General features: G+C 43.4%; 1 protein-coding gene across 1 annotated transcript in view; it reads right to left on the reverse strand.

Moving 5' to 3' along the window:
- The window catches only part of KDM2B (lysine demethylase 2B), a 106,262-nt gene extending 82,533 nt beyond the window's left edge, over nucleotides 1-23,729 (reverse strand). The window contains exons 1-4 of the mRNA XM_083873681.1: nucleotides 23,580-23,729; nucleotides 22,325-22,469; nucleotides 19,049-19,127; nucleotides 14,940-14,986 (exon numbers count right to left, since the gene is read on the reverse strand). Coding sequence (XP_083729807.1) covers nucleotides 14,940-14,986; nucleotides 19,049-19,127; nucleotides 22,325-22,469; nucleotides 23,580-23,630 — 322 coding nt within the window. The 5' untranslated portion in view covers nucleotides 23,631-23,729. The remainder of the gene's footprint in view (nucleotides 1-14,939; nucleotides 14,987-19,048; nucleotides 19,128-22,324; nucleotides 22,470-23,579) is intronic.
- Nucleotides 23,730-24,078: the final 349 nt, after the last annotated feature.

Raw genomic sequence — 24,078 nt, forward strand, 5'->3', positions numbered from 1 at the left:
ATTTGTGTGTGAGCGAACAGGAGCCCATGAGAGACATGCCTCATTTCCAGGAGAGGATTCCAACAAACAAACTCCTTAGGCTTCCAAAAAATCTCTCCAAAACAATTTTCACCGCCGAAGAAATAACTCAAAATAAATTGCATTAATACGAAATGTAGGGCTGATATGCACCATCAGAGGGAATTATTAATAATTACAGCACCTGGCCTATCGTGTGCTTGGGAGCAGTATTTCAGCAAGAGTGATAGCTTGGATTGCTGCTCTCCATTACAAACATCCTTAGGCCCTGATAGCAGTGACAGTGACAGATGTGATAATGATTCTGCAAAGGAACCCAAGACCATAAAGCTTTGAAATCAGAAAGAAAAATTTATATAGTGTAAATCTGGAATAGGCCCACCAGCCTGTCAGTCAAACTCCTCATTCCAAGGCCAGGGAACAGGAGCCCAGCTTTGGGCTGGGTTTCGGACTGTCTGGACTGTTGCCACCTTGAGGCAGGATGAGGAGAGTTTAGTTATGTGTGAAATAGCACAAGAATCCTTAAATTTGGCATCTGCATGTCTGAAACAACATACATAAAATCTAGTTATGGGTTGGAGGCTTTTGTTGTGGTTTTTTGTAACTGTAAGCTTTACTATCTAGAGGAATTGTCTTTTTTCAATTCCACGGGTTAGCAGCTGGGGTGGAGTCCTGTTAAACAGGCCCCTATTGAAAGGCATCCTGATCTCTGCTGCCAGAGCCTGGGATCAAAGCAGTGGCTACAGCTCAGAAGGGTTAAGGACACAGATACTGAAAAATTGTATTTGAAGGGCTGCATGGCTGAGCCTGGGATCTGCCATATTTTAGTCTAGGTTTGATCTCATCTTTGCTGGAAGCAACCTTGTAGAACCTCTCAATTATCCTTTCCAAAAGAGAAATCAGCAGTTACCTGATGAATTAAGAGTATGAGGAGCAGTTCAATAGCAGGTTTGTTAAATGAACACGATTATCAATTACAGGCAGAAGAGCTTAAGATTTGAATTGATAATCTCTTGACTTCCAAATTAAAGAGTAATTTGAGGGGATGTTTTTCTCTTAAGCCACAGTACTGTCAAACAAGCCCATACATAATGATTCTTGGAGTACTGCTCACAGAATTTGAGATGTATAATTACAGGTTCACATCCTGGTGTTCACTGCCCACTGCACAGCAGCTCTGGCTCACTGCCAGCTTTATCTCTTCTGTCCTGAAAAGATTCAGCTCTTTTCTTTTATCTCCTGTTCCTAGTACAAGGTGAAAAAAAATATCATCTAGGAGAGTAAAGAGCAAGGGAAAGAAGCACACAGAGGCTCCAAAAAGTGATGGCAGGCTGAGAGATCTCAGGTCAGGCTGGATTTCTGAGCAGCTTCACACACATTTTACCAAGATCCATTTCTGTTAACCAATTCCTAGGCATCCCCTTACCACAGTCACCATGTTCTGAAAGAAGGGACCCCATTAAACCAAGCCTGGGGCAGCCCAGAAGGTCCCAGCAGGATCTCAGTGACCCCTGCAGCCTCTTGGCCTGCTCCCCCCCCGTCCCTCATTTCAGCTCATCACCCACTGGACATGGATTAACAGACACCTGGAGCCCTGGCAAAGTCTCTCACTGCTGACAGGGAAAGCTTCAGTGCACTGGGCACCACTTCACCCCTGACTTCCCTGGATGTTTTTCCGATAGAACTCTGGACTGGGCAATGTGGGATTAAGAGGCACTGCTTCATCTCTGGCAGCAGATGTGACTCAGGCAGGGTGGTGATGCTGTGGGGTGTTACAGCCTAAAGAAACATCTTCCTCTCCTGCTGCTTGCTCATGGAGCACAAGTGAATCCCCAAAGGATCACAAAGACAGTAACTAAGAAACAAGCTAGTGCCATCTCTGACAAGGGGAACAGACAACAGCAAGAAGGAGACAGAACAATCAATTGCAGGGATGTAAGTTGGAAAAAAAATCCATCAGGATGAGCTACAGAAGAACTATGCTTTACTTTAAACCTTAAAAACATATCAAGTTACTCCAGCCCATATATTAGTAAAATCCCCATTAAAATTAAGGGGACAATAGCATATATAGTATCAGTTCCCTTTATTTAGAGGCCTAATGACCAGTACACTGTAAGGATTCTAATAGATTCAATTGTACAACATTTCTATATGCTGTAATTTTTTTTTTTTTTTTTTTTTTTTTTTTTTTTTTTTTTTTTTTTTTTTTTTTTTCTTTTCACATAGAAAGAAATGAACATCTGTAGAAAAAAAAACTTGTGCAGGGTCCCTGCCTCCCACTGCCCACCCTGGACAGGTTGGCTGGGTACAGAGTTGGTCTTTTCTGTTCTAGGCTCCTGGGTAAAACAAGAGCAACAGTGAAGCAAATCTTGTCCCCTTGTCAGAGAGAGAACTGCCCTCCAGGAATGCAGGGTACACAGGCACCTTCCCTGCATCAGCAAATGATTCCCCAAACCACAGCTCACCAAACCCACCCCAGACATTTTGGGAATGTTGGGCTCCAGCTCTGAAGTCATTCAGCAAAGCTCATGTTGATCTTCCCTGCAGTGTTTGCACCCACACTTCCCTTCACATATAGAACATTGTAACGATTTTCCAGAGAGGGAACAGGGAATGGGAAATTCTGGGACTATAATAATTTCCTCTGCTGTCCAACAGCTGCCATTTCTTATTTCTAACAAATGAAGCACTGCCTTCCCCTGCACTGAGCTTCAGGTTATCCAAGCTGCCAGACTCCAGCCTTTCAGCATGGCCTAGCCTTTTCCATGATGTGGATTTAGCTGGGATATTTGGAGCAGTGGAAGCAATGCAAACATGAACCACACAGCAGAGTATGAGAAATGCACAGGAGGTGTGAATCAGAGCTGCAAATGACACCAGAGTTTTCTAGGCTGTGGTCTCTCCTCCAGCACAGCACCAGCAGGAAAAGGTGCAACTCCCCCACGGCAGAGGAAAGAGGAAATGTCCTTTCTGTAAGAATGATTATCAAGCCTGTCCATTAAGAGGATAAAGCTACCTTGGGGAATTATTTTAACCCTCTATGGCTGAATTGAGATCTATGCTGAAGGTACAATATAGTGTTGACAACCAGAAATCAACCTCCAGTGCCGAGGGACCAGCCCGCTGGTCCTGCCTAATCTTTGTGCCTCTTATGAGGAAAAAAAATCCTTGGTTTGTAAAGCAGGATTTTTGGCAGAGCCTCAGGAAATCTGCCAGCCTCGCTAGCGGGTTAATTGTACCTAAAGACTGAGGCTTTGACTTGCATCCCAGTTAATCCCCCCGGAGCTCCCGGAGCTGGAAGCATGTATTCTTCTGTTGCCCACGGGAGACTATTATGATATCCCCTGCTAACTGGGAGGGATGTGAATCCGAGCAGAAAGTCCTCGCTCAAGTATTCCCGACATCCCCTGCATTTCAGAGCGAAGGTACGAACAAATTAAGAGCCGCGTCCCGATCCCATCGCTCCCAGTGCCACCAGAGGGCACAGAAGAACAAAGGGAAAGGAGCCCGGACATCGCACACAGCTCTCCCCACAGCTCCTCACCCAGCACCTTCCCCAGCACTGCTGGGCCCCCGGGAAACGCGTATCCCACAGGGAATCCCATTTACAGAGCCCTCTGCCTTCCCTCGTCCCCCTGGGCCAGTCTCTGTTCCCAGCGCCAGCCTGGCCGTGGAGCAGGAGCCTCTCAGTGGGGTCACAGCATCTCCTCCCCACCAAGGGGTAAAACCACCGAGCCTGGCACGATCCTTCCCTTCCCCACGGCCCCTCTGCACATTTATCATTTGATATAAAAGTGCAGAATTGCCATTACCCGAGTGAGGAGCTGTTAGCACACAACAAAAGCTGTGCAGGAGCAGCCTGTGGAACCTCTTCAGCTTTAATGCTACAAGACTGGGCTGGAGAAAGGGGCTCAGGCAAACCAGGTGTTTAGTGGCATTATATGGAATTAATCAGTATCCTTACACCTACCCAAGCCATAATTTTTAGTGATTCTTAGAAGCTGCAGGCAGTGAAAGGCACATAGAAAAAAATTCCTTATACTTCTAAATTTTTATACAGTATCCTAATGCATTACCCTGTAGTGTAAGCATAAACACAGAGCACACAAATAACAATTATAGAAAGAAAAATAATACAAGGTCCAAGAAAATTGGGACAGGATATAACTTTGGTGAAAATCTTATGGTTTATTCATCAATCAAATTTATTTTAAGACCGTTAATAATTTCCTAAAATGTCTCAACGTATCTTTAACAGTAACAACATAGAAAAATGTTATAAAAATTATAACCTTTCTGCCCTCTGAAACCTCATCATCAACCCATGATGAGAAAAACTTGATTTCCCTTACACTTTGCAGTTAGGAAATGGAACTACACCCACATTACCAATCAGCATGTGCACTATACCAGCAATTCTGCAGCTCCCCTCTGGTCTAGAAGGGTATTTGAAGGTATCAAAGGGTTGGCAACACCCCCACACATCTTGTACCCACACTTATGGGAACATCTGAAGAAATATATAGCTATGATTACATCAAACCTCCAAAACATGCTGATATTCATATATATATATATATATATATTTGGTAAAGGCACTACACGTGAAGGTAGTTTTGAACTAAGTTATATTGTGACACTAAAGCATCACAGCTACCGTAAAATATTTAGGATTTTGGGTGGGATCACTCCAAAATAAGACAGCTCATTTCTAGTCTGGAAGAGCTTAAGCAGAGGATGCTTATTGCAGAAACACAGTGTGACTATCGGGAGTTTTTCTAAAACAGCTGTTCTGCTTGATTTTCCCACATGGACAATTCATCTTTAAATCTACCTGTAGACAGAGGCTTTGAGATACCTGTGACCACACCAACATCACTTTAATTTCACTTTCAAGTCCTGACATCACGGAAATACATTCTCTTGAGAGGTTGTATTTTTGTTGTAATGTTCATTCAAAGCTGATTTATTGCTTGTAACTTTTATATTGTTTATATCTGGACATGAACGTGACTGTTTTTAGCAAAACTGTCCCAGTTTAACTAAGATTTTTTTTAAAGAGTTTGCCTGTGTTAGGCAAAGGACAAACTTAAAGAGAGCTCAAACAGGAAGTTCAACTCTAAAAATAGAACTGATTCTACTTCCAAAATGGCAAGTCAGCGGACGTGCTAAACATAGGCAAGTGAGTGTTATAATATTTCATTTTTACTTCTAGGAGAAAAAAAAAAGGCATCATGAGAGAGCATCAAATGCCTTATTTTTATTTATTTTATTACACAGAAACCCTCATCATGGCTCAAAGCTCACTCACCTGGCACTTCTGAGGCACAGAGCCCCAGTGGAAACTTATAACAGAGATGGAAGGCTACATCCACCACAGCTTAGCCCAGCACTGGTTAGTGCTGAGAGCTAAACAAGCACCAAAAATATAAAAATAATAAATGTATATATATTCCTCCACCTTTCTGCAAGGGAGAAAGTGTGAGTTTTCTGCCAGTTCAACTTCCTGAACCACCTCACTACAAGAAAGAAGAAAGCCTGTGCCAGCACACAGGAGGGGATGGCAGAGCAATGCCAGAAGTGAGGGGAGAAGGGGGAGAATGAGCAGGACGCCAATTTAGAGTTGTTTAATTGGTATGGCAAAAAAAGCAAATTGTTGAATGCAATAAGGGAGCACAAGGAACAGAGACACTTCCCCTGGTCACATAATAGGCAGCAGCAGCAAAACTAGAGGCCAGTTTAGATGACAAAGAGATGGTCTGGCACCAGAGCCTGGTACTGGCATTAGAGGGAGAAGTTTCTATTTCCAGTCTATCAGGAACACTGGGCAAGTTTTAACCTCTGTCTGCCCTAGGTCCTGGTTTCATGATACAGACTGTTCACCAATACTCAAGAAACTGATGAGGCTTAAATAATTTTTTAAAGCAGGGTCAGCAGCCTGGCTGCTTCCCAGCACAGTTCCACAAACATCAGGGGAAGGATGTGCAGCAGCACAGGCGCTGTGGGGAATCCCACAGTGACACCAAGCTCAGCCCCAGCTCCCTCCTTCTATTACACACTGCAGCTTTTCTTCTTAAACAATAAACTGTTTAAGAGGCACAAAACCAGTGAGTGTTAAATGAAGCAACATCCTCTGAAAGTCTGCAATACAACACTTTAATAGACAGAGATTTCAATTTTATTCATGCACTGCTCCACCTTAACACTGGTGGATGCCAAAGTCCCAAAGGGTTCCTTCAGAGCTGCTACAAACCAGTTCAATTTTCAACAAATTAGAGCCCTCAGACTGTAGGAAAATCACTAATGGAACCTTCACTTGTAAAAAAATCCATCCAGAAACTTTGCAGTCTTGTTTCTAATTTTAATTCTGCCCAGGAGAGAACACAGTGCAGCTCCACAACTTTGTAATTCTTCCTAGCCCTGAGCTAACATGGAGGAGGTCAGAAATCACATTAAGCTGTCTGACTGACATATGGGGCTGCTGGTGTCCCATGAGGAAGGGATGGATTCCATGGGAAACAAAAAAAACCTCTCTACCTGTCAAGTCCTACTGGTCCCGACTACAACAAAATGTGTTGATCTCTCTATTACTATTGGTTCATGGTTGGAAAGAGTATCCTAAGAGCACTTGCTCGAGTCTGGAAGGATTTATCTGTACTTCCTCACAAACTTCTATGGAATGAGGGAGTAGAGCAAGTTCTGTACAGTACAGCACCCTCCTCAAGGAAAGAGGGATACAGAGAAAACAGGAGAGGTCGCTCAAGGGAAAAGAAAGAAAGAATAAAGTACAAAGACAAAAGGATGAGCTAATAAACTTCCAGTGCTGTACTTTGGAAAGAGAAACCTACTAGACAGAATTGGAATCAATCATTTCAATGAAATAGCACATTATATTTAATTTTATTTTACTTTTATTGTCCAGATGTTTCCTCTTTGCAGGACTCAAATTTAAAAATAAATGCAGCAGCTAGGAGTCTGTCCAGCTCATACCAACAGTACTTATAAACCCCTTTGTTGACAGACCACTGGTTTGACTCCATCTGAGCTTACAGGCACTGGGAAATTATAATTTTCAGTGCTAATATTTATTTGCTGATTTTAGGCCTGACTTAGCACATTTCCCAGTTTAGAGCATGAAGCATGTTGACAGGCCTGACAGTATGACTGTGAGCAATTTGGAACTTGACTTTAAAAACAAAGCATTTTTTTAAAATAGCACGAGTTTTTAAAGCAAGCTTTGGTCACACAACAACATGACGGAGGAAACAATTTATTTTTATGGACTGGATCTCAAACACATGTTTCTGAATAACATCTGAGACAAATCAGTGGGGCCCTGATGAAAGCTGCTTTCTGATTCTCCATTTTTCCCCTTGGAAAGTTTGTAGGCAGGTACATAACCCAGCTCGCTGAAAACACAGGTTTGGGGTTTGCAGCCTCAGATCAATGGGAATAGCAGTGACATGTAATTATTTTACAGTCACTTGTGAGGAACATTCAAGTTCAGCCTCCTCCTGCAGGGAGCCATCCTCATCTCCTGCTTCAAGGTGCTCTTGGATCTCCTGCTCCTCTCAGCTGTCAGAGACTTGTAGGTCTCTTGTGGATCTGAGTCCCTTGATGAACTCAGGGTTGACCTGCAGGTTCCAGAGGCTGAGGTACCCTCAGTTGGAATTCTCACAACCTGAGGAACACATTCTCAAGTTGGTATAAAACTACACAGATGTTGGCCTTCCAAACTATGGATGTTTCATTAAGTCAGTTTTCTTAATATTCCAACAGTCCCACTTACATGAAAAGAAAAAAAGCAGAACCCAGAAGGCAGGCCAGGCACAGATCACACAGTGGGGCACAAAAACCCCGTGAGAAATAAGAGGAGAAATCTTACACGAAAATATTTCATCCAAGTACCTCCCCTCCCATGAGATCAGTGATGGCTCCTCTCCCCTAGAACAGCCTGGTCCAGTGTGTTTTGAAAAATGCATTATTTGGGCCCCAGGAGCAGAGCACAGACCTCTCTGCTTCCTCCTTGTCCCTCCACACAAGACTCCTGGAGACACAGCAGTTAATGACTCCTGACTCAGCTCTTCTGCTCTTCCCAACGTGGCATTCCCATTCACAGGACAAATCCCCACACCAGGGGAGAACCATACATCTTAATCAGGACTTAGATGCAAGTCTGGGGGCAGACTTTTGCACTTCCTTTGAGCAGCCAGTTTAATTTTGGGAAGTGCTCCTTACAAGAGAGCCTCTCTAATGAGCCTCCCTCCTAACTCCTCTCGGTCTCCAATTTCACAACTTCCTTGAAACAAATGGAGCGTTGCTCTATAGAAAAAGCAACGCTGGCTCCCTATTCAGCAGAAATGATGGAAAGTTTTCTGAGCTGCAGTGTGTGGCTGCTTTGTCCTCCTTTTGTATCTACACAGCTAATTTTCTTTCACAGGATGGAGAACTGTACATTGATTAAGACAAAATTTCCCCTACTTGCCCGCAGACCACACTATGAGCCTCTCGACGTGCTTTGTAGTTGGATGTGAATTCAACCATGATACAATTTTCAGAACAGATCAATTTGAGAGGAGCAGCAAACATGCAGGAGGAACGAACCAAAAAAAAATCACTAGGAAGCAGCTACTCAGGGACACTTCTCTGATTTGCTTTCAGCTTTTTTTGAGTGCTGCTGACAAAAAGCTGAACGTTTGCACAGCCAGCTCAGGGACCATTGTGCTGACACACCACAAGAAATGTATGCTAATGTAAAAGGAGGGTTTTACACGGTCTCTGCCCTCCCTCCTGCCTTTACCCACCTGACCTGCAGTCACCACCAGCACCACAATTTTCTCTTCCATGGAAACACAGCTCATGATTCTTGATTCAGTACTGAATGAAATCTATACATGTGTATGTGTGTACATCTATAAATGTATGTACAGTTTTTTATAAATATATAAAATATTTTATAAAGCCAGAATAGTTATTACCTACGATGTTTATATCTCTTTCTATTCCTTTTTCAATATCACCTCCTTCCAGAAGCATGGGTTAGGGGGGGTTCTTGTCTCTCTGTGAATGCATATTCTCATTTTAGCAGGAATTCCTGGGGAATACAGCAGTGTGTGTATTTAAGAGAACAAAAATGGCTGGATGAAAGATGCAGAGGCTCACATAGCTTATGGTACATTTATGGTAGGTACATTTGATGGGCAGCAATCCTTTCTGTCCCAACTGAATTTAAATTATTTACATCAGCCTGCTGACAGTAACTCGTCTGGGAACTTGTTCCTCCCCACCACAGTCCCTCCACAAAAAGGCCATGGCTTGCTACATTCACTACATCACTTACAGTTTACAGGAAAACTAGAAAGTGAGACTCTCCAAATTCTGATTTTAACAGATCATTTAACTTTTCAGTCTGGTTCCCACCTGGGAAAACAGAGTCACACTTTTGACTGTGCACCACTACACTGCAGAATTGCAGCTCCTCCTAGAATGAGGAAAATGTTGCAATACCAAACTTCACAGAACCTTGTTTTTCCATGTGGAAAAAAAAAAATAAAATCTAAACAGCCAGGGAAATACTTCTTTTCAGGTCTGATTTCATCCACGGATGTTAATGAAAGCTCAGATCCTCACTTCAGTGCACTATGAGGCCCTTAGTGAATAAACCATGAGCAGATGTGTAACAGCACACAGCATCTCCTCCAGAACCTGTCAGCAGCACGAGGGAAGGCTGACCTGCACTTCCAGTGCCAACCACTCCCATTTATAGGACTTTTCTTATGAAAATGTCAAGGATTTAATAATGTAATTTATTCTATTATCTTGCTCCACTGACACCATGATTATAAACTCCTAGTTGAGGCAGAGATCTTCACATATATTTCTTTAAACAGTCAATTTGCAACTGAAATTTTTGGCTCAGCTCCTGTTCTTTTGGTGTTTCTAATGAGAAGGCAAATCCCAGCAATAATCAAGTATTTCTTCAGCTACTCCCACCAAAGAAAGCAACAGGATATGTAAAGCCTTGGTTTTCCTTTCACCCTTTGTCTTGAGATCAAAGCCTGCTGCCAGGTCCTTAGGGATTTGACAGAATCACAGGAATCAAATATTGAAATGACCTATTAGGTCCCATCTTATGCATCATCTCCCTGGGCAGATGAAGATTGGTCTTTGCAACAGTTACTGGAGCTTGCTTATGTTTGCTCTTTACTGCCCTACCTCAATGCACAAATTGTATCACAATTAAAAGCTTTGCTGCTTTCAACTTTTCTTGGATTCTTTATACAAGATGAAAACACCAAAGCCTTTCAATGCAGTTTGTGAACACAGCAACCAAACATTTCCTAAGCTTGTGAGCATCAGGGCCCAGTCCAGTCTACAGCATCAGATTTTAATAGCAAATTGCATGACTGATGACACATCCTCTGCTGCTCCTACACTTTTTTTTTTTTTTAAATTCTATAAATAAACCCAGAGTGAGTTAGTTAAATAAAATCAATCAGTGAGTTGATGTCGGTTGTTAGACCACCCCATGAATAGTCTAAGTCCTGTACTTGCACTGTTCCCACTGATACAATGCCTGGCTGGGCACGGTGAATTCCATAGGACAATGCTGCTGATCCTACAGAAGTGACCGCCGTGGTCACAACTTTAACCTCTTCAGCCCAGAGATCACAATAACCCAAAGTCTCTTTTCTTTTTTACAATGCTCAGCATGTTTGAAATCTCCCCTTTTGCCACTTGCTGGGATTGCAAGCTCCACTTTGGGGGTGCACAACAAATACCAACCCTGGCACACAAAGCTACACCAGCCCAGAGAGGGAGGAGGTGATGCACATCACAGATCCAGCACCACTTGCATTCATTTAGTTTATTTACTTTATTTAGGTGCAAGTGTGAAAGCTGGGATTCAATAGCCTTAGACTATGGGCCTGTGGCAAGCAAACTGAAAATAGGTCAGCTAAAAATTAGAAATAAAAGCAAATACATCCAGACTGGCCTCTACTGTTTAGAGAGAGACACGGTGCTTGTGCAGGGCCTGCAAACCCACCCAGGGAGACAAAGGCAGTGCAGAGTCAGATACTCCTCTAAATCAACCAGTGGTGACCCAAGAAAACCTCTAAAAAACCCTAATAAAAAGAAGTAATCAGAGAAAGAGCAAGGAGCTCAGGGTGATAGACTGAAGCACACATCCATGAGCACTTCCTTTTTCTCTCTCCCTTCCATGGTTCACAGCTTCCAAAAGTATTCAGGGCTGCCAGCTTCAGATTGTGTGATCTCCATGAAGGATAATATAAAGACAAAATTCAAACAAATGACAAAATGGAATGCTTTGGTTTTCTGACATCAAAGAGTAAAACAAATGACTGCATTCAGTCCTTGAATTCAGGAGTGGCAAAGGCTGGAGAAGATCCACAGTGACCAGGGAAGCCCTGGCTTTCAGCAGCTGGCTGAGCAAGGCACTCACCTTTCTCCTTGCTCAGCCCCAGGCAAGCGATTCCCCTTGTTCTGCAGAGTGTTTGGCATGAAACTCTCACACAGGTACTCATGTGGAGAGAATAGAGCTGACAATCTGGGAAAACACACTTTTGCTTTTCTGCCAATCTATGACAGGCACCCAAGTTTTTGTGCAGATGTGGCAGATGTTTAAGGACACTCCAAGAGGGCCAATGACCCTCAATCAAATTTTAAATCAGCTTATGAAGAGAGGGCAGTGACATTCTCCCCTTCAAAATTAGCACTCCAATCTGCCTTATGCAATGAAATGACAAAGCTTAAGAGTTATTAAATTACAAAAGAACTTTACATCTTTCAAGAGTTGTCTCAAGTTCCTGAGCAGGCCAGGAATTCCTTTCCACTTCTCCATTTGTATTCTTGGCTCACAGCCATTTCAGAGATGAGACATTTCCAACTGCTGAAATTATTCCACCAGCTCAGGTTTTACAGAGCACCCAGGATATGGCTCATATGGAGGTGGGAGTCTGGTTATAGCCATGGGATGGGTCTGTAAAGTAGAGCTACTGTAGGGCAGAGTGTCTCATGCACACACATTACACATGGGTGCACATCAGGCAGAAACAGGAGGTCATGAACATCACCAAACTAAATTGCAGCTGGCTGCTGCATTTTTTAAGCCAGGAAAACAGAAAAACCCATCAAGCAATGGCAATGTTTCTTTGGAAGTCTGACAAAAGACTAAAACATAGACACCTAAGCTCAAGTAAACACAAACAGTAATCAAAAAACTCATCCTTTTTAAATTCTCCTTATTATTGCCACAGACCAGTGTTTTCAAAGGGAGATTTAAAAACTTATTGTTATTTCCCTGTGACTTCTAGATACTCCCTAGAAAAATGGTACAACAGTCACATTAGAAAAAGAAAGTAAAATTTCAGCAGGGTTTGGGACCAAAGGTTCATTAACTTCCCATGGAATTTGTGTGCTTTGGATAAAGCCAGCCCCATGTCCTTAAAGGGTTCTGTAACAAATGTGCTTCCCCTGATTCAAAGAAGAAAAGAGAACAAATGAGAGGTTTAAAAAGCACCAGCAAACTATGATGATGAGCACTTAAAAACCCAACAAGTTTACACAGAACACAACATTTTTCTGACTGTGTTCTCTCTCTATTGACTCCCACACACAATCAGATGCAGAGAGTTATGATCATTCCATTTCACATTCGCCAAACATCCTTCCCTCCCCAGGTTCAGCAAGAGATTGAGTAAGTTTTGAAGATACTAAGTGTGGGAAATGCAAACCTGGAGGTTCAGGAAGATCTGAGGGATCTGCTAGAAAAATGCAGGGACAATGACATATCAACATCTCCAGTGACAGGAGATGTAAATAAAACAAGACTTTTTATGTCCTTTATTTGAACATTACATAGCGAGTGTGGCACATGTAACCTAAAACCAGAAAAAAATATCAGCAATGATATGCTATAGGAAGATGCTCACTAGTGTTTCCAGAAATACTGAGTAGATAATTTTAAACTTTGGCATGGAGACAGGAATTCCCCCATGTGCTCTCAGTATCAATGTGGCTGTTCCATCCAGCACAAACACAGTGAGAAAAATGATTTGCCACAATAACTGTGATTTTTCAGGTGCAACTTACAATGCACTTCATTTCCCAAATATTTTAGATCTTTTGAATCAAAGTTTCCACCTGTGATGCCAAAAGTCATCAACTGTATTATAAAAAGGGCAGGTGAGAATGTTCTGGACCACATCATGGGCTCAGCACAATGACTCCAAAGGGAGTTTGCCCAAACATGATATAAAAAGACCCATGATGTGATATCTGGCCAGGAGCAGGTACAGGGATTGCTGATCCAGCTGTGAGCAGGCACGGTCTTACATTAAACTTAATGTCAAAGTTAATTACAAATGTTATTTCTGCTCCATTGTTTCATAAATGCAATTTTATTTATAAATATCCTCCCGCTTTGCTGGCCATGCACACAGGAATCTCCACCCCCTAATACTTCAAAGGACATCAATCTTGAGGAAATACAACTCCCACACTTTGACTGCTATACAGGAAAAACACTGTTGTTATGCAACACTACGCTGTTCCAAAACATCTCAACGTCAGCTCCAGCAGCCTCAGAGACAGAAATGACAATTTATCAGCCACGGAACAAATTCAGAAAACTGCAACAGGGTCCAGATAATTACAGAGTTTATCTCAAGACTCCTCCAAAGCAGAAAGTTTTTTTTTTCCTGTACCTGTAAATGTGCACATGCAGGTATTTAGGAAATCCATAAAATTTAGGAGTTTATTTTCTAATTTAATGCAGATTGACCACCAAATAGCACTTCCCAAACATTTTCTGCCAGATATTTGGGGCTTTTTTCCTGAGCTTATAAATGGTCATAAATTAAGCAACATTGTGGAGTTGTTTGTGAAGGAAGGTTATCAGAGATAACCCCTCTCTCACTGATAACCCCAAGTGAGTAGAAATGAGGCACAAGTTCCTCTCCTTTGTTTTTCTTAGCTACATCTTTTCCAGACTTGATATTCCTATTGACTATAAAACTCAAAGAGTAATTTTTTTTAAAAAACTGGTGTTTCAGAATGCAAGATTTGAGGTAATTTTAAAGATTAACTGCTCCCACAAGACAGGTAAATAAACTCAGTAAATTCTAACTAGCAGGAATGCAGTTAAAAATCTCCAAGGAGGACTTGCAGCCAACACATCCAACACCCAGCTTGCTCCACAGTGACGACTGCATGGAGTGCAGGATCACTATTCAGTAACAATATCAGATAACAATAAACAACACACCCATCTGCAGTAAAAACAGATTTCAAAGAAACATACAGTATCATCTCCTACTCAAAATGTACCTTCTCTTAGAGTTAAAAAACATTTGTTTTGCAAAGATTGCTAGGAAACATTTGATGACAGACACCACTTCTCTGGTTTGTGTCTCATCAAAAGCAGTTAGCAAGGCTTTGTGCTCATCCTGTCTTCACAACCTTCCCTCAAAGCACCGACCTGGCCTGACACTGATAAATACTGTGGGGAGAGCGCAGGCAAAGGGTAATACAGCTCCAGTCACACCTTTTACAAACAGATGCTCTACAACAGATTAAAAATAATAATAATAATAAAATAGGAACTCGATCAATAGAGCTGCTGCTTTCCAGGACCACAAAAGTGTTTGTAGGACACCTGTTAAGAGCAAAAGCATTCCCTCCCTTCCAAATGGCCAATTATCCAGCATGAGATCGGAGTCCGGTCAGCACAACTACTAATTAGGGTTCTCCCAGCCTTTTTAATTTACAAATTGCTTCTCCATGCCTTCTCCCAGATCCTGAGAGTTATCACAAATGTCTACAAACACAACTGGACAAGTATTTAAAAGCAATTCTGTTCTGTATAGAGTTAATCCAGTGCATTCAAAATAACTCACCCACTAATAGCTTCACATCTCTGACGGTGAAATCCGGGTCAGGCATTCTGTAATTAGCAAAGAAAGCAATGTTAAATACTGTCAAGATAAGTATGGGTACACTCTCATTACCATAATAAAGGAGAAATAAATGTATAGTGCTCTTTGTCCTTAGTCTAGGAGGTGGAATCAAGCAAGGCCTCTCTGAAGTGTGGACAGTGCAAGTTTTAATGACACACATGACATCTTTGCATTGGCAAGTGTACAACAGTTTCTCTACTCACAATGAAAGAGAAGAGGTGTCTTTTCGAGCACTTTTTATCAGTACCAGAGTGGGAGAGAAGGCAAGGGGTTGGGAGTGATTTCAATAAAATCCTAAATCTTTATAGCTTGTTAAGAAACTCATGGTGCCTCATGTCTGTTCCTCAAGGTGAGCATCATCACACTTGCCAAACTGAGGCACAGAGCAGTAAAACAATCTGCCCAAAGCCACATCATCACAGGTTGGAATCATGGATTGGAAATTATATATATGAAGAATTAAAGCCTCTTTGTTTTAATGACTGTTCCAAACCTCCTCGTCTGGCAGAAGACATCCTGGTTTGTATTTGGTGGGTTGGGAAATTGTTCAATTCAATTTGGGCTAATTCAGAGCTAAATTAAATGGTAGCATAATTGGTTCAGGGATGTTGATGCATTTACAGGATCACTTCAAACACAGGCAATGTCTTAGGGTGTAATGGAATTAGAGAGCAGCCTGGTCCAGCAAGTGAGCAAGTTCTACATGTCAGGGAGAGAGTAAAGTTCTGCAGCACAGAAACTGGATGGAAAAAGAAAACAGAAACAGTAGTGAGGTTTTAAGGGTGATTGACTTCGTTTTACTGACAATATTTCACACTTCACATTGCACAAAAGCTGACTAAGGAATTGTAATGAAAAACAGCCCAGTGGGACCTGGCAGCTCAGTGCTCTGCCCTTCTTGTACTGCCCCAGGTTGAAGATAAACAATTTTCTTCTGGACTTTTGACATAATTTAGTTGAAAATTAGAACAATCCAGCCCATGGGCAAACATGCAGAACAATAAGTTTTACTATTAGGAAAACAGTGAAAGGTAAAGTTAAAAACTGCATTTACTGGCATGCACGTATCTTCAGAACTATTTGCCAAATTCTCTTTGTCTACTTTCTTTTTACCCTTATCACCTTCCCCTGGTGGGATGCAGAGGCTGGACAGTATCTTTTGTTAGTTCTCTGCCAACCCTCACATCTTTGCATTTGGCTGTGAGGGCCTCACAGCTTTGGAATTCACTCCCTCTCCGGAATGAAACTGCCTGAATCTACTGACCTTCAGGGTTCATTCAGAGCTCATCTTTTCTTTCCAAGCACTAGAAAGTCAGAAGTAGGGGAAACAGGAACCATTTGTGGGTTTGCCAGGCTTGTTTGACACAGCTTGCTTGTATTTGGTGTCAGAAATGTCCAACAATTAGATAGAAAATCTTTTTCACATTTGTATAAATCAAAATAAAAATCAACCACAAAGATAGAGAACAAACTTAACCCAGATGAATATGAGCAATTCCTTTCTTTCTGAGAGCTTCAGCAGCAGTCAAAAATAAACATTACTGAAACTTGAAGAATACAATCCTTTCAAACAAATAAATATGTTTATCTCTCTGGAGAGTAAACCTGGCAGGGTTTTTCCTCTGCAGTCTAAGGATGTGTGATACATTATAAAAAAAGGAGTTCACTGAGTGAAAAGAATCAGGCCTGAAAGCAGCAAGTTTCAAGAGCTCATTTTGCAGTTGGATAGTCTTGGGAGGTCCAGCTTTAATTCCAACCCATTCTGCTGCCACAGATGACTGTACTTCAGCTCCAGCCCCACCAGCAGAACTGCCACAATCCCTCTTACACAATTAGGGCTGGTTTGCTACAAAACTCTGATAGCAAAAAACCCCAAACCAACTGTTTTCTTGATTGTCACCGATCATTTAGTTTTCTGTTTATAAATTCAGAATAGCAGCAATGAAAGCACTGCACAGAAATGTTTTTCCCTTGATGTTATGCAATTTTCAGACAAATGCATCTTGTGTAAAACCACCGTTAATGTTTCTAAAGATTTCAAATATCATAAAAGGTGGTGAGGAATAGTACAGCAGGGTGATTTAACTCCAAAACATGACTGACTACATCGGAGATGTTCAGCAGTCTGTAATAAACAAATCGTGCTGCTAGTTTCCTCAGACAGAAGAAAAATGCAAACACCTCAGTCTGCTCTGGGTGCATTTTAGCAAATGTTTAAAGACTTGCTAGAGAACCTATTCAAATCCTAATGAGGATGAGCTCCGGCCAGCACAGGTATCTGATTAACCACCAAACAATGCAAGATGACTGCTGTTCAGATAAGAGATAACACCTCTCCGAAGAGCATTCTCTCCCTGAGTTACAATCCTGGAAAAAGTCCTCCAAGAAAAACAGCTTCTCTTCTGCCAAGAGATCACAGGGGGGCTTTCCTGCTTTCAGATGTGCAAGTAGCAGCTCATGATGGTCAGAAGAACAGAGGAAAGCAATTTTCAGAGTTTCATTGTAAGGATTTTTCCTCATTCCTCTCATTCCTTGCCATTTCAGAGTACCTCCAAGCACAGTAACCAAACTGTTCAGCTCTGTACATCTGCCAGGCACAGACATGCAGGCTGACTGCTCAGCACAGGCAGAAGTGGAAGCTTGTATCAGCAGATATTCAAAACGTCAGAAGTCAAAAAAATCATCTTATATCACGTAATTTGTAGACCATTGTATCTCAAAAATCACCCTACACATATCTGGATCACCCAATCTACCACATCATGATGTTCACAGCTCCTGTGATCTGAAGCCTAGGAATGTTTGTGTCTGCAGGATGAGCTCTCATTTCCACACTTTTTCACTCTGGAGCACGAGCTGAACTGGCACCGTTGGCACAGCGGGAGCTGAAACATCTTCCCCGTTTTCCTCTTGAGCTGAGGGAATTTCGTGTGAACTTCCTCAGACACAGGAGGAGGATCTGGCTGCTGGGAAGGTGCTGGAATATCTCTGGCTCCTAAACACTCCCCAGACTCACTGAACAGCTCATGGCTTCTTCAGGAAGAAATACTTGAAGCTTTTACCACCTGCCCCTTAGGAGCAGCAGTTTAAAACCAATACATACAGAGAGAGACTACTGAGCACTTCTTGTTCAGAGCTCAACATATAAAACTGTTTTACTGCATCACCAGAAGCACCAGAGCAGCTCCTGTTTGCTCTCATAGTAAAAGGACACGTGGTTGTCAAATACCCCAAACTCTGCTTTGTCTCTTTCTCTCTTTAAATTATACTGGGGTGGTTTGATCCCTTTTAATTAATAATGGGGACTCCTTGGTCCCCTAAAATGGGAGGTGTTCCCCAGCTGGAAGCTGAGATGAGCCTGAGTAAATAATGATGTTTTCAAAAAATTATTTTTCTTCCTTTCAGCAACGTGATCCTAATTTCCCAAAGTATCAAGGAACATTCATCTAAACTATGGATTAAATAGAGTTAATGCTTTTAATACTTCTGTTTTAGACACCATCACTTTCACAAACAAAGTTGTAGGATTCTCTTATTAAAATACCAAATCCTTTATACTGGAAATTAACAACCTGCAACCTCAAAAAGGCTCCAGTAATCCCATATTTAACTAGACATTATTAAATATTTACAAAGCTGTAACATTCTGAAGAGACATAATTATAATGGAAAACGACAGGCATCATTAGAATTCCACCTGCAATGAAGGAAAGAATTGAGAAAAAAAAAACTGAAGGGAGTTTGTTCTGTCATTACAGCAGAGATTGGGTGCAAAAACCTTTGGATTTCATTCCTAACTTTCACTGCTAACTTATTTTTTGACTGTGTAGTACCATGCTGTACGCACTTAACTTTTATAGACTTCATTATCTGCTTGTTTATAAGTGGAAAATAATAATTCCTTCTCTCAAGGGTGCTGACAGTGTTACTAATTGCAATCCATTTTGAGATCATCAAAAGAAATACCAGATACAAGTAGAAAGCATAATGGTAGAAAGCATCATTTTATAAAAGCATTTATTAATCACCAAAATTTAGTTGTAACTTACTTAATTCCCAGTCCATCCTTATTTCTGAAGATGAGGGGAACTCTGAGAGCTTCTCTTTGCACATACTCAAAAGTAAAATCTGTGAAGATGAATAAGAACAACATCCAAAAGCAATTACAATGGTGTTGGCACCTCACGTTACATTTTCTCAGACTCTCCCCATTTCCCTTTTCTCACCAAAGAACTCCCTATCACCTAAAGAGAAATAGAAAGAGAATGCATATTTTAGATCCAAACCGGAAACCCAATGACAGACAATGCTCTCCCAGCTGCTCCCTATTTTTCCTGTTCACTGATGCACATAAAATAGAAGCCAGTCAGTTTGTCAATTAAGGTCTGTGTTGAAACACCCAGGCTGTAATGAAATACCAAATTAACAGTCAAAAGATAATCCTGACCAAATTACTGCAAAGCAGTCTGGTATTTTTTGGGGCAAGTGTGTACTTTAAAATGTATGTCTAAGTTTAGATATTCTAAGTTGCACATTTCTACTTAGATAAATACATGTTTTCTTGTGAGCATTATCTGGTTCTAGCAGAGAGCCCTGACTCTGTGAACACATCATTCTTTTTATGTGAGGGTTACTGTTGGTTTCAACAGAACAACTTTTCTTTTAATTAATCAGCAATATAACTCCAGGAGCTGATAGTCAGATTTTATACAGCTCCTGACACTTAGGAAGTCTGTGAAAAGTGAATTGTGGGGAAGTCACAGTAAAATACACAAAGTGAAAATTAAACATAAATTTGTCATGTTAACACTGGCCAGCACTACCTTGTTGCTCCTCACTGAGGATTACACAGGACTGGCCTTTCCTGGGGATTTCTCTATGCAAGGTCTGACACAATAGCAGTGATTTGGGGATTAGGGAGGAAGTTACAAGGCAGCGATTTGGGTGAGCCATGGCTACAAAACCCCACGCTCAGTTTGGAGCCTCCTGCCACAGAGAGCAGAGGAATTCCTGCAGCAGCCATGGACTGTTTCTATGGCTCTGCTATTCCCCACCTTTTGCAGGAAAAAATTACTTTTATAAAGCATCCATACACTGCCTTGAAATGGAAAGCATTGCTTGGCTGTTCAGCACTACAAAATGCCCTGCACTGCCCAAAGCCAGCACACTCCTGCAGTTTATTCAGGTACTCACAAGCTGTTAAACTCCAAGATTGATCCAGCTGTCTACACTTCCTGGGCCAGCACAAGCACCTCAGCCTGAGCTCCTGTTCCTGATGTTTCTCTGCTCTAAAACGCACACTGAAATCAGAGGGGACCCAGAGGCCAAGCTGCCATGCCTGTACATGTACTACCCTCTATTTTTACAACTTTTTCTTTGCTGTATTCAGTTAGTAATTATGACAAGTAGGGATATAATGTTCCTACTTAAGAGTTACCAAATCAGAGCACTATAATTATCCATTTACAGAAACATTAAAACTACAAAAACTTTATTGCCACTAGTCTCAAAGTAAGTATAATGAGCACTCCATTTAACTAAGGTTACCAAGTAAATATTTCTGTGCTAAAGAAGTCATCCTTCCCCATAGGCATCCCCATTAAAGCTACTGCCTTTTGGGAAGCAAATGAATAAACTACTGAGACTTTTTACAGACACTGATCCAAGTCAGAAAGTCAACAAACATGAGGAGTAATATTGGTGGAAGGAGCAGAGGCAGCTATGTAGCCTTGCAGACTGGAGAACAAGCTATGCCAAACTGCATTCAAGCCAAAAATCGCACCACTGCAAGATGAGTTATCATTAAAAATATAAACAAGGACATAGGAAAGAAAAAAAGAGCTCAACTAATTCCATGTGTTCATATAAGTTGTTTTATTCTTACAAACTACTGTCATTGTTTTGCCCAGATTCAATTCTACTCTTAGGTTTATAGAGGGAAAAAAAACTAAACCAATAGTAAAAAATAAAACCAGAGCAAAAAGCAAGGCAGATCCTTTCTTCCTAATGCCCCAACAAAGCATTTAAATCCCTTGTGGGGTTGAACAAAGCAGACACAGACCACAACAAAATAACAAAAGACACTCATTTATTTTCAAGTTCCCTAGAAAGGAGAGAGCTGCCCAAAGATTTTGGAGCTGCCAAGCCAGGGCAGATGTGGATTGAACTATCCTTAGCATGGAGCAGTGGCAAACCACTGGAGTGTTTGGAAGCTGAGAGTAGAATGCAATCATTTTCTGGAAAATTAATTAACATTTTCCAGCTAAAAAATAGTTGCTTGTGTTTTGTTTGGAGGAAGAGGGGTCAGGGTTGAGCTTATCTCCTAAACAAATACCTTCCTAAGTAAGATAGGTATTTAATTTCTCCACCACATCAACTTTTCTAAAAGGAGCTTAAAATGCTCATGCAAAACTAACCCTAGGGGAGAAAAGGAAATTTCCTAAACTCGATTAGTGGTTCCACACAGTTTGAGCGATTTCAGGAGGATTTACAGCCACAACTCCTCTTTGCTGAGAAAACCATCCCAAACAGGCATCCTCGGTCAGGCCGAGTTTTGGCGATATCCATCTGGGATTAGGGATCCGTGTCAGCAGCACAGCGGTAAATAAAGCTGACCTGAACCCCCCCGGCCCGTTTGATTCCCGGGCAAAGCTCTCCCGTTTCCCTTCCTGCCGGGCAGCGTGCGGCAGAGCTCTGGCTCTGCTTACCGCTCCGGAATTCCAGCCACCTAAGCAAAGCAAGTAACTTTGGGGAGGGGAGGGCTGTAATTTAATATATGATAGACACACAAAGAAGTTATTGACTTTAAAGTCTCCGAGCCAGGCGAACAAGCTCATCAATCGCACCCTTTTGCAAAAAAAAAAAAAAAAAAAAAAAAAAAAAAAAAAAAAAAAAAAAAGAGTCCTGGATTCAAGAGGGGGCGGATTGGGGGAGCAGGAATCACCTCTGGCTAAGTGGGGGCTGGGATTTCGGCCTCTCCCGTGCCAGGACCTAATTCCTGGGGTCACGGTGGGGGGCACGGCGGGGGGAGCGCCGGGCGCTGCCGTGGATCACCGCGCTCATCCCGGCACCGCGCCGGGGCAAAAACCGCGCTCGGGGTGCGGGGAACGGGCCGGGGCAGCCCCCCTGGAGCGGGCCGGGCTGCGGGGCCCCTCCAGCGGCCGCCCCCGGCTCTCCCCGGGCCGGCGGCGTCACCGGATCCCCCGGGCAGGGGCGCGGGCGCGAAATCCGAAGCCGGAGCGGAGCGGAGCCGCACGTGGAGGCGGCGGCGAGCGCGGCCGGACAGTCCCCGGCCCGGCCCGGCCCGGCCCGGCAGTGTTTGTTACCTTTGCCGTCCATGGCATGCACGAAATCCCCGTGGTACATTTTGCTCTTTAATTTCTCTTCCAAATTGAAACTCCTGATGCTGACAATTTCCTCCACGTCCGAGAGGTCCTCGTTCTCATCGTACCGCCTTCGGCCGATGCAGCGCTAAAAAAAAAAAAAAAGACAAAAAACCAAAATAAAACACATTGTCCGGAAAAGAAAAAAAATCGAGGAAAGCACATGGATCATGCACAACGGTTTGATAAACACATTCTGGGGAAAATAATTAAGATGGCAAGGCACAAACTGAACAAAACCTGAACCCAAACAAGCTCCAAGCCCACTGCAGGCACCTTTTCCATCCCGTGACACGGAACTCGGCAGGAATAACAGGTGCTTGGCTTCAGGAAAACTCAAACTTGGGCTGCTGAGCAGGGGCTGGCGCTGGAAGGCGAGTGGGGGACACGTAACTCGCCGACAATTCACAGCACCGATGCGTTTTGCAATCCTGTGAAAACCCGTGAACGGCGGTCAACGCTCCTTAGCGACCGGACCATTTTTAAAAAAAAAATTATTATTATTATTTTTATACGTGAACAAGAGCTAATTCCCCGGGGAAGGGAAGGGGGGCGAATCTTCGCATCTGATGCCCAGCATCCAGGTTTCGGTATTTACATAATCCGAGTGTTTCCATAGTCACACCGGAAGCGGCGATTTAAAAACCAGCTCGCTTTATGTAACGCGGCGATGGATGCGCAGCCCCCGCGCTCCCCCCGCCGCCCCGCTCGCTCCGGTAACGCGCGGGGGCTCCGCGGCCCAGGGGCGGCACCGAGCCCCGGGCGGGGGGATGGAGGGTAGGCCCGGCCCAGGCCGGTGCCGCTGTCCCGGAGAAGCCGCGGCGGGCGCGGAGATGGGGCCGGAGGAGGCGGCGGGGACAAGGTAGGTCCCCGGAGGAGCGGGGGGAGCCCGGTGGCCGCCGGCGGCTCTGCCGCCTCTCCCGGCAGCTCTGGCCCTGCGAACCCGCCCCGCAGCCCCGCGGACACGCGCGGTGGATCGGCGCAAACCCGCACGCACCGGAAAAAATAATGATCCGTGATCGTCCCACCCTGCCCGTCCCTCGGCTCCATTCCGCCCCTTCCCCGCTGCCTCAGCCGCGCTCTTGCCAACTAAGTCGCTCCGCTGCCTACGTCCCGCATGCATTGCTCCCTTTGCAAACAATTAAGCAAAATCAATTAAAAGGCACGAATAGGAAAGAGACCGAAGCCAGCTACACACCAATCTTCTTCCAGAGTCTTTCTTTGCCTCCATTTTTTTTGAGAGTTTCATCACTTATTTGTCAACAGTTCCTGTCCTGCATATTTGGCCCAAATGGGGAGGAGGCAAAACAAAAGCCATCCAGGGCTCGCTAAAGTTTTGCAATTTTGCACCAGGACTTTTTTTTTTTTTTTTTTTTTTTTTTGGGGGGGGGGTGGGAGGTAAAGGGGGAGGGAAGGGGAGGGGGGCGGCGGCGATGCCTTTTGCAAAGTCCTAAGGAACCATGTTCAGGCGCTGCGTGCGGAGCGGGGCGCAGGCGTCGCAGTGCCCGGAACGTAAACAGCGGCGGGGCCGGGGGGTGGCGGGGGGGCGGACCGGGGACACGGCGCGGTACCGGCGCTGCGCCGGCCGGGGCGGGCGGGGTTGATGTCCGGGGGCACGGCACGGGACCAGCGCCGGGCCGGCCGGGATGGGGGGAATGCCCGAGGTACCGGGGCGGTACCGGCGCTGGGCCGGCCGG

The sequence above is a fragment of the Zosterops lateralis genome (assembly GCF_965231275.1).
Source record: "Zosterops lateralis genome assembly, chromosome: 17".
NCBI classification, from domain to species: domain Eukaryota; kingdom Metazoa; phylum Chordata; class Aves; order Passeriformes; family Zosteropidae; genus Zosterops; species Zosterops lateralis.